We start from the raw sequence: 9,450 nt of genomic DNA, 5'->3' as shown, positions 1-9,450 counted from the left end.
CAAGCAGGTGCGGCAGAGGGTTTTCCGTCATTTATTGGGGCAGGGGGCGTGTCATTCACGGACTTCCGTGCTGGCCCCTGTCCGCAGACAGGTACGCGCACTCCTGTGTTCGCGCGTCAGCACAGAGCGGAGCTCTGGCGAGCCTGAGAGCGCAAGCTCTTCGACAAGAGGGTATCAGAAAGAGACCGGTTCCAGAGAGTGGGTGCTGTCTGAGGCTTCTCCCCACCCTGGTGGGAAGCCAGCTCTGTCTGAAGGCCAGGGTGCAGCTGACAGCACTGGGGGCCCGGGGCGGGGGGGGGGGGCTGGGCTACGAGAGGAGCTTAGGCGGATGGCCTCTGTGCCCCCACCCCGCGCTGGTGGCCAGGCCCAGCCCCTGCCCTCGAGGCAGGTCTCTGAGCTCCTCAGGGAGGGGGCCCGAAGGCCCTGACCGCTCCGGGGGGCCACTCCTGGGGCCCTCCTCCACGCCAGGCCTGTCAGAGGACAACCCGCCGGTCCAGGTGATCCCCACGCCCACTCCGCTGGTGCCTCGCTTCCAGGTGCTTCTTCTGGACCTTCTCGAAGTGCTGCAGCAGCTCTGCGTAGTCGATGCTGGGGGAATCTGCTTTCTGTGACTTGGGGGCTGCCGGCGGACTGTCTCTGGGGAAGGAAGGGCTCAGCATCAGTCTCGGCACACACGGGAGGGAGCTGGGGGGCAGGTGGCACCAGGCCTAGGAGGGCAGGGGGTCAGGGCCGGCCCACAGGCTCACGGAGCTCAACCTTGGGGAGTCTGCCTCAGGCCCGGTACCCCTGGGCCCAACGGTCAGCCCCAAAGTAGGGGAGCCCCGAGAACATCCCCTCCCCCTCAGTGGCTGGGACCAGTCAACACTGCTGCTTGGACATGGTCTTCAGTCTGTGGGCTGGCGATGGGGCCCACAGGAGGCATCGCATCGGGAAGCATTTCCTGTTTACGACTGGCTCCCTTTGGGGTGAAAGCCAGGGCTAGCAGCCAGCCAGGAAGCCAGCTGGGGCCTGGAACAGGGTCCAGGGAGAAGGGGGAGGAGGCAGCCTGGCCCTTTCTCTGGGGCAGGACTAGGCCTGCAGACAACAGGGATTGTCTACTGCTGAAGAGTCTACTGGGCCTTCAGCTTGTCAGGACATTGATTTTTGAGTGTTGGGGTCCAGGTGGGGTCGTTCCCTGTCCCTGGGGAAGGAGAGCTGGTTTCACCACCGGGTATGCCGACGGTTCCCATAATTCCTGTTGTTACCAGAGGAATTGTGGTACCCCCCAGGCTGCTCTGTACGGCTACACAGGTTGTGCAGAGCGGGGCTACAACGTGCCCGATGCTCCCGAGTTGCGCAGGGTGGTAGCCCTGTTCAGCTTGCCCCAGGGACTAGATCCCCTGGGGCCCTGCCCTGTTTCTAACCACCCCTCCAGAGTCTCACGAAAGTCTGCTCCTCTCCCAATTGAACCTCACTGGCTTAGGAAACAGATCTGTGTGGGCTGGAGAAGTATTTGCTTCTAGCCCCTGAGGTCTGGTGGCCCTGGTAAGAGGGTCCCATGAAGACTGTGGGCTGTTCATGAGAATCCTTGGACCCCCTGAGTTCATGGAGCGGCCCCAATATTGGGGCACAACAGCTGAGCACAGAAGCTAGACAAGCGTGGATCCAACCGTAATACGACCACTTCCTAGCCATTTGAGCTTGAACCCGTGGCTCAGTTTCCTTATCTGTAAAGGGGGACCGCCACAGGAGCCACCCCATGGGATGGTTGTGAGGATTCCTTCAGATTCAACACGCCAGAGCTTAGCCTGTGCCCAGCCCCAGCCTGAGGGGCAGCCACAGTGGCTACAACTCTGTCCCTCTGAGGCGACACCAGCCAGGGCCCAGCAGCTCGAGGCCTGCTGTACATCTGCGGCTCAGTCCACTTTGGGGGAAGCGACGGAAACCCTCACCAATGAGCTTGGCCCCTGACAGGCATCTCTGACCATTCACCTGGCTGCTGGGGCAGGACCAGGGGCGGTGGGAACCCTTCTGGTGGTCAGGATGGAGCTGGAGCTCGGAGGTGGCCCCCGGCACCCCTACTTCAGTGTGTTCCCTTCCTGCTAAAGATGCACCACCGGAAGACACCTTGCACGGTGGCTTGGCCATTGCTTTCCGGGGCCAGGAGCCAGGTGGGGCCGGCTCTAGGGGGGCCAGATTGGGGGCAGCATTCTGAACTCTGGCTGCGGTATTCAGCTCCCCTGAGAACGGGGAAGGGGCCTCCCTGTCACAGTAGCTCTGTGGTCCAGGTGTTACCGCCCCGAGAGAGTAACCTGGGCTTCTGGAGACGCCGAGGGACACCCTGCAGCTTAGAGCTCTAGCCAGGGAGTGGCCAGGTGCTGCCCCAGCGCAGCGGGCCGAGATGCGGGAGAGACCTGCGGGCCAGGAAACGCGCGCCCAGACAGGACACTGCAGTATGTCGCTGGGCGTGCATGGGTCTGTATGCTGCTGCCCCCGACACTAACGGCAAGCCAGGCGTTAGGTCCAGAGGTAGGACCAAGATGAGGGGTGTTGGTGGAGATGCCGGCAGTGGCAGCAAACCCGGGTGATGTGCACGAATGTGGCCCGGGGAGCGTGTGGGGAGGGGAGGAGTGGCCATACCTTGCACTCTCTGGGCCTCAGTGGCTCAGCTTCCCCTGGACCCCTCCTGGCCTGAGGTCTTGTGAGTGGGGAGGGGCATGCCCCTGCCCCTGAGCACGCAGGCCGGGGTTCCTCGTGCTGCTCCAGCCCTTCATGTTCTGTTTATGACACCCCACAGGCAGTCCGTGGCTGGGGGGACACCCCACCAGCAGTGGAGATGGGATTCCAGAACCTGAAGCTGGCTCTCTCTGCTGCCACCCCACCCGTGCACCTGTCACCAGCTTTTGCTTCAGAGGTTCCCTCCTGCCTCACAGAGATGGTCTCTGGGGAGTGGCCTGGAAGCCTGAGCAGGGCCAGGGTCTCTGAGGCCTGCTGGCGCCTGAAGCACATGGAATGAGGGATGGGTGAGGGGTGCAGACACCCCCACCCCCAGCTGTTCCCGGCTTCCAGGCCTGTCAGGCAACCCAAAGCTGTCTTCCAGCTGCCCGCCCCTCCCAGGGCTGAGACCGTCCCCATCTCCCTCTCCAGGGCGTGAGCTGTCTCTCTGTGCCCAAGCTTGCAATCTGACCCCTCCCCCAGCTGTTCCTGGGGCCCCATTCCCACCCAATGTCTCCCTGCCTCTATCTGTGACGGCTCTTCCTGAGTCCCTGCAAGGCTGGGCACCCGGGGCCTTGAAGGCTGGGCAGAGCCTCAAGCATCCGTTTAGCCCAAAGGCTCATTTACTAATGAAGAAATCGAGAGCCAAGAGAGGGATCTGAGGTCACAGAGCAAATCCTTAGCTGAGCTTGGACCAGATCCTGGTCCAGGCCTGTGACCTGCTCACGGACCTGAGAACCCAGAGGTCTCAACCCCTTGGCCCAAGACTCCCTTGACTGACCATGGGAGGCTCAGGGAGAATCCGTTTTCCCCAACTTCCCTCTGCAAACTTGTACCTGGGCCTGGAGCCTGCAGGAGCTTTTACATCCACCGCCCCCCCCACCCCCCCCCACCAAGGAGATGTCGCGGGCAGAGCTCTGGCAGGGGGATGGCCCTTAGCAGCGCAGGGTCTGTGGCCTGGCCCAGAGGCCTCCTTCAAGAAAGCAGACTGGTTTGGGGTGGGGGTGGGGACCAGAACCAAAGGTCACAGGGAAGCAGCCCTTCCTGCCTCCTCCTCCAGCTGCACCTTCCCTCCTGAGTGCCTGCCAGGGTGACCCTAACACCCACTGGACATTGGAAAGGCTGGTGCAGAGGCCAGGCCAGGGAGGCTATGGTGTGGCTTCAGGGCCTCTGAGTCCCAGAAGCTGGGGGTATTCTGGCTAAGGGAATCCAAGGGCAAACCCAACTCCCTGCTCCCCTGGGGATTACCTGGGCATCACTATGAGCAGCTGGGACAGTGCCTAGCTCTGCCGCCCAGAGCACTGCTGTCTGGGAGAAGGGGTGGAGTAGGCAGGAGCCGAGCTTTGGCCTGGGGGCCACATCTGCTGGGGGCTTCAGCCCCTCCAGCCAGCCTAGGGTAGACAGCCTGTCAGGTGGCCCCCACCCAGCCTCTGGAAAGGCCAAGCCACATGGGAGGGATGGTGGGAGCCTAAACCCAGTGCTATGGAGGGCACAGGGGCTTGGGTCTGGGGCCTTGAGTGTCAGGCAGGCCTATTTCAAGGCTGCCTGCATCAGTCCCAAGGGCCCAAGCCCGAGGCCCTTCACGGGAGTGAGGTGCCAGGCCTGCCAAGTGGCTCCAGCAGCCTGGGAGGGAATTCTAGACACACAGGGCATCTGATGCAAGCTGGGTGAGCTCCATTCAGCGTAAATCTTCTCAGTGGCTCTGCTTGTTTCCATGGCGACCTGACAAGTGAAATTTTCCATCTCGGATGCCAAATGCCTGTGGATGAGGCAAAGCCTCCAAGGGTTACCAAATATAGACACAGCCCAACAGGCTCTGGGGGCTGGGCCAGCAGTGGGTTTGGGGTGGGAGTCTGGCTGGACACCCCCCCGCCCCCAACCCGCCCCGGGGCCACAGCCCTCCTGCCCGGAGGCTGCCACGCTGGGACTCGTGGTGGAGGTGTGCCTGGGACCTGCTCTTCCCACAGGCAGGACTCAAGCAGGGTAGCCATGGATGCACCCTACCTCTCGCCCAACCCAGGACGGGTTTGGGAAGGTCCCAGTGCGCCTGGGGTCTCTCTGAGGCCCAGGTTGGAGCCTCTGCCATGGACGGAGGGGAGGGCCACCTGAGGCCTGGCTCTTACGCCTCTCTGCGTGGGACTGGGCGCCGTCTCTGACCTAGGACGTGCACTCCTCCTCCACCTCCGCCCGTGGTTTCTCTCCAGGGGTATCCGTCTGGGTGACTGTGGCAATGCCCTCTTATTTTTGATTAACTCAACCCCGACTGCTTGGAGAAGGCATCGCTAGGCCCTGCCACCTTGTAAACACTCTCAGAAGCCCCCAGCCTGGTGCGCCGCGAGGCCTGAGGGCCAGTGGTGGTGGGTCGGCCCGTGTCCGCAGTGCCAGAGGGACGTGATTCCGAGGTGAGGGAGACCCCTCTGGGCCTGCCGTCTGTGGGCACCCCCCGCCCCCCGGAGGCACTCACCCGGCCTGGAGCAGCTCGGGCTTGGGCACGCACTGCAGCCGGTGTGACAGCAGCTGGAAGGCGCTGCACTGCGGCAGCAGCATGAGCAGGCCATAGAGGGCCTTGATCAGGTATGGGTTGTTCCTCACGTCCAGGAGCTGCAGTCGCAGATCTGTGGCAGGGTGGAGGCCAGAGGGCAGGGGTCAGCACGCTCCCCCCCCCGCCGCCCCGGCCCCGCCAGCAGCGCCTCAGCTGTCCCTGCAATGTCAGGCCTCTTTCCTGCTGCCCGTCTGTCCTGAGAGGGCCCTCGGCCTGACACGCGCCAGCCTGCCACTGGGCCCCGAGCCCCCAGGCTCACCGCAGCCTGCTAAGGAGGGGACCCTGGGGCCTGGAGTGTAACAGCCCCCCCCGGGCTGCTCGGCACGTGCCAGCACGAGACGGCTAGAAACAGGGTGAGCGGGCGGGAAAGACCGGCTCAGGACAGCTTTCGGGGAGCGCAGGATGGAAAAGCACGTGCGCGCGGCTGCACACACGCCAAGCTCAGGAGCGACCGGTAGGTGCTTTCGGAAAGCCACCTCAGGTAACCAGCCCTGTCAGCAGCCCCCTGGATGGGAGAGGCGCCCCTGGACCTGCCCAGCACCTGTCCCAATTCAACAGGAGGCTTCCCTCCTCCAAGCCCCTCCGGGAGAGTCACTAGCTCCTCCCTTCTTGTGTCTCTAAGGCCCGGTCCCGGGCATCCTTTGTGGAGAACATGCCACAAACGTCCGGAGAGGCCATGTGACCCCAGCAGCAGCAGCCGTGCGGGGGTCTGGGCCAAAGCTGGAGCCAGAGCAGCCAGGCGCCCCCTGTCCCCCAAACCCTCTTCTTGCCCTGGTGGGGGGGGAAGACCGCCAGCAGAGACCTGTGCAGTCCTCCCTGGGCCTGGCCACTCCAGCAAGAGTGTGGGCCTGTTCCAGTCCAGTCCCCACTCTGGGCCCCAAGGGGGGGGGGCAGGCAAGCCAGAGTGGGATGGGTGCTGAGCAGGACTGGGGTGAATCTGCTGCGGTCACCCCCACAAAGCCCTAGGCCCGGTCAGAGGGCGCCTGTGGCTTCTCCAGGGTCAGGCTGGACCTGACCTCAGGAGAGGGTGGGCCCAGCTGCCCCAGGAGGCCCTTGGGGCAGTGAGATGTCAGGCCAGGGGACCACTTGGGACAGGCTTCGATGCACTCTGCTGGGAACAGGGTCTCCCTCCTGGGCCTCTACCACCTTGGTGCCTGGCTGCGTGGAGAGGCTCGGGCGGGTCAGAGGCGCTACCAGAGAGCAGGGGGCCAGGCCGACCAGCTGGGCAGGAAGGAGGCCACCGGCAGGGCTGCCTCCCTGCTTCCCGACCTTACTGTAAGCGCGGCAGTTTTATTCAGCGGGCTGCCTGCTCTGGAGAGCAAGCACTGTAGGTGCTGAGGCGGCAGGAGGTGTGCTCGCCCCAGCCTGCGGCCACTTCTGCACATTCAGCCTGGACGTCACTATCCAGCAGCTCCTGCCCAGCTGCTCCCAGCAAACGCCGACTCTGCCTTGCAGAGACAGGAGGCCGTGGCTCCCGGGCACAGAGAAGGCCCTGCATGTGGGCCCGCGGGGCCCCACAGCTTCTGAGAGCCCGGGCTTGCAGGGGGGCTGGAAACAGCTCTGGGCCAGCTCCTCTGGTCCCCCCGGCAGGGATGTTATTCACCTTCGGGGGGGGGGGTTGGGTTTGCCACCCGCTGGCCTGCATCCATGAGACCCACCTTCAGGCGTCCGTCCTGATGCCTGGACTGGACACCTCAGCCCTGTCATCCCCAGCCTTCTGTTCTTGATGTTCTAGGAAACACCCCCGGGGGTGTGTGTGTGTATGTGTGCTCCCCGCCCCCTCCCAGAGGCAGCGCAGAGCGGCCGGAAGCAGGGCTCTTACATGTGAAGATGGGGCACTCGATCAGCTGCACAAGTTTGTCCACTTCCGTAAGGAAATCCACCGTGACCTCCAGGTCCCCGCTGGGTGGGTGGTCAAGGAAAGTCTGACCACTGGGCCGGGACAGCCCGTCTCTGTGGGGGGCCTCTGCTGGGGTGGGGGCAACCAGGGAGCTGGGACCCAGGGGCTGGGAACACATGTTCTTTCCCCCAGAGCCCTGGCTTCAGAAGCAGAACCTGCTCTGGCTAGGCACAAAGGTACAGAGGGGACATCAGTCTATCTGCCTCTTCGCCTCTCTGTTCCTCTAAATGAAAAATGGCACAGGTGTCCCCGTGCAGGGGCACTCCGCTTCTGCTCCAGGCCTCTCTCCTCTGCGCCCTCCTGGCTCTGAAAGGCTCTTATCTCAGCCCTGCAGCCTGGGGGGAGGTGTGGAGGGAGGGCGGGGAGCAGGCTGAGCAGGAAAGGTCCTGCCTGGGTGGACGCCTGTCAGCAGGGCCAAGGTCAGGGCTGCGGCAAGTGTGTGGCCTGCACTCTCTGGGCCACACCAATGGCCGAAGAAAGCAAATCTAGGTTGTGGAAGGAGAGCAGGCACCGTCAGGGAGCGAGGCAAGGCCACCCTGAGCCTCAGAAGAGGAACCTCAGGGCCCCTCTCTCCTTACCCCCAACTCCTGGTCCCATCAGGAAAGGAGGCCCATTTTGCATCCTAAGTAGCTCTTTGATCCAGGGTCACATGCCAGGCATTCACAGAGGAAGTTGGTTTGCTTCAGTGTTCTAAGGACTGTGACTAATCGGCCCCTGGATGCCTTTCACAGGCCCTGAGGCGTGCTGTGGGTCTTGTCTCTGGCTCAGGCCTCTCACCCAGCCCGCTTCTCCCCTCTGTCACTGCCAACCTGGGCTCCCTCTGGCTCTGTGGCCCCACAAGATCCCTGAGCTCCTCACCAGCAATGCTGCAAACACCAGAGCTCAAGCCCGCAAGTCTGCACACCTAGGTCCACCCGCTGCAGTCCACGCGCCTTCCCCATTCCTGGGGCCTCTCCCTGCCCCCGCCCTGGGGCGCCCTCACCTACACGCCCCATCAGCACCCCTCAGCCTCGATCCCTGGCTTACAGGGTTCCGCCAGGGCAGCTCCCTGCCCCGAGACCTAGATGACCCTGTCTGCTGCCAGCAGCACCTCTCCAATACACGCCTCTCGGCGCCCTCCAAGGTCCTTAGGGCACACGGCCTGGCGGCCGAGCAGGGGGATGGGGCGGGAGCGTGGCAGCTGGGCCCACCACCTGGGCAGAAAGGGAGCACCTCCCCCCCCCCCCCCCCCCCCCGCCGTCCCTCAGCGGCTGGTCGGGAAGGATACAACTTCTGGATGAGGTCGTAGGCGTGCCGGTAGTTCTGGGTGAGGAAGCACAGGGACACCGTTGTGACAGGGTTGTGGCACCAGGAGCGGTACAGGCAGCAGAAGAGGTTCTGGCTCTCCTGAGGGGGAAGACGTGTGAGCAGCTGACACAGCCCCCACTCCTTCCCACGCGGGACCCCACGGGGCCTGAGCTCCAGGGGCCCTTGCGTGGTGTCGGGGGGCCAGCTCAGCACCCGGGGCTGTGTTTGGCGGCCCAGCTGGGCACAAGCCGTCACAAAGGAAACGCTGACAGCTCCTCAGACCCTGTCATTACCCCCAGTCCCACGGAGCCACGTGGTGGCGGCTGCGAGGGCCTGCTCAGGCGTAAGCCTGTCCTCGGCAAACAACCGTAATCGTCCTCTTCAGAACGCTGTGCTCCCAGAGCCCGTGGGGCTGGGAGGGCGGGGCTCTGGGCAGGCGGGAGGCTTCCTCAGGGCTTGGGCTCTCCCTGGCCAGCATCCTGTCTCATCCTGAGACGCCACCTCTCCTCTCTCCTCGGCAGCCCACCCGGTACTCAGGAACCTGCCCAGGAGCTGAGCCCACACCCAGGGAGCCCCTGCCCCGAGGAAAATTCTTAAGTCCTCTGCGACTGTCTGGAAAGAACCACAGGAAGAAGGCAGAGGTGTGGCCTGGATCAGTCCGAGCTGCCTGGCCCCAGATGCCCTGAAGCAGCCTTGGATGTCCCTGAGACTCCCTGAGAGAGAGCAGAGGCAGGGTGTGAGCGGGGGAGGGGGATGGGCGGGGAAGACCACAGCCCACACTGGGGAATGAAACCACCAGCACTTCCAGAGGCCCTCGGAAGCCCGGCCCTTGACCGGTGTCCCCCCATAGTAGGATGGCAGAGCAGTGAGCAGCCCCCTGCTCTCTCTGACCAGCCCCGCTGGGTCCTTATCCAGAGCCTGGGCCAGGCAGCACTGTGACACCCTGGCTTAGGACACCCTGGCCTTGTGAGACAGATGTGTTCAACTGACCGAGGGAAGGGCCAGGACTGAGGAGAAGGGTAGGGAG

The 9,450-nt window shown here is 63.9% G+C and overlaps 1 protein-coding gene across 1 annotated transcript in view; it reads right to left on the bottom strand.

Moving 5' to 3' along the window:
• Positions 1 to 15: 15 nt before the first annotated feature.
• VAC14 (VAC14 component of PIKFYVE complex) overlaps positions 16 to 9,450 on the bottom strand; it is a 102,036-nt gene continuing 92,601 nt past the window's right edge. The window contains exons 16-19 of the mRNA XM_028092304.2: positions 8,404 to 8,522; positions 7,059 to 7,138; positions 5,159 to 5,309; positions 16 to 636 (exon numbers count right to left, since the gene is read on the bottom strand). Coding sequence (XP_027948105.1) covers positions 474 to 636; positions 5,159 to 5,309; positions 7,059 to 7,138; positions 8,404 to 8,522 — 513 coding nt within the window. The 3' untranslated portion in view covers positions 16 to 473. The remainder of the gene's footprint in view (positions 637 to 5,158; positions 5,310 to 7,058; positions 7,139 to 8,403; positions 8,523 to 9,450) is intronic.

Source organism: Eumetopias jubatus, unplaced genomic scaffold, assembly GCF_037043125.1.
Source record: "Eumetopias jubatus isolate StellerSeaLion01/CBP00866 unplaced genomic scaffold, mEumJub1_p1.0 scaffold_10, whole genome shotgun sequence".
Lineage (NCBI taxonomy): Eukaryota > Metazoa > Chordata > Mammalia > Carnivora > Otariidae > Eumetopias > Eumetopias jubatus.
Note: the sequence above shows the minus strand (reverse complement) of the source record. Positions and strands in the feature narration are given on the sequence as shown.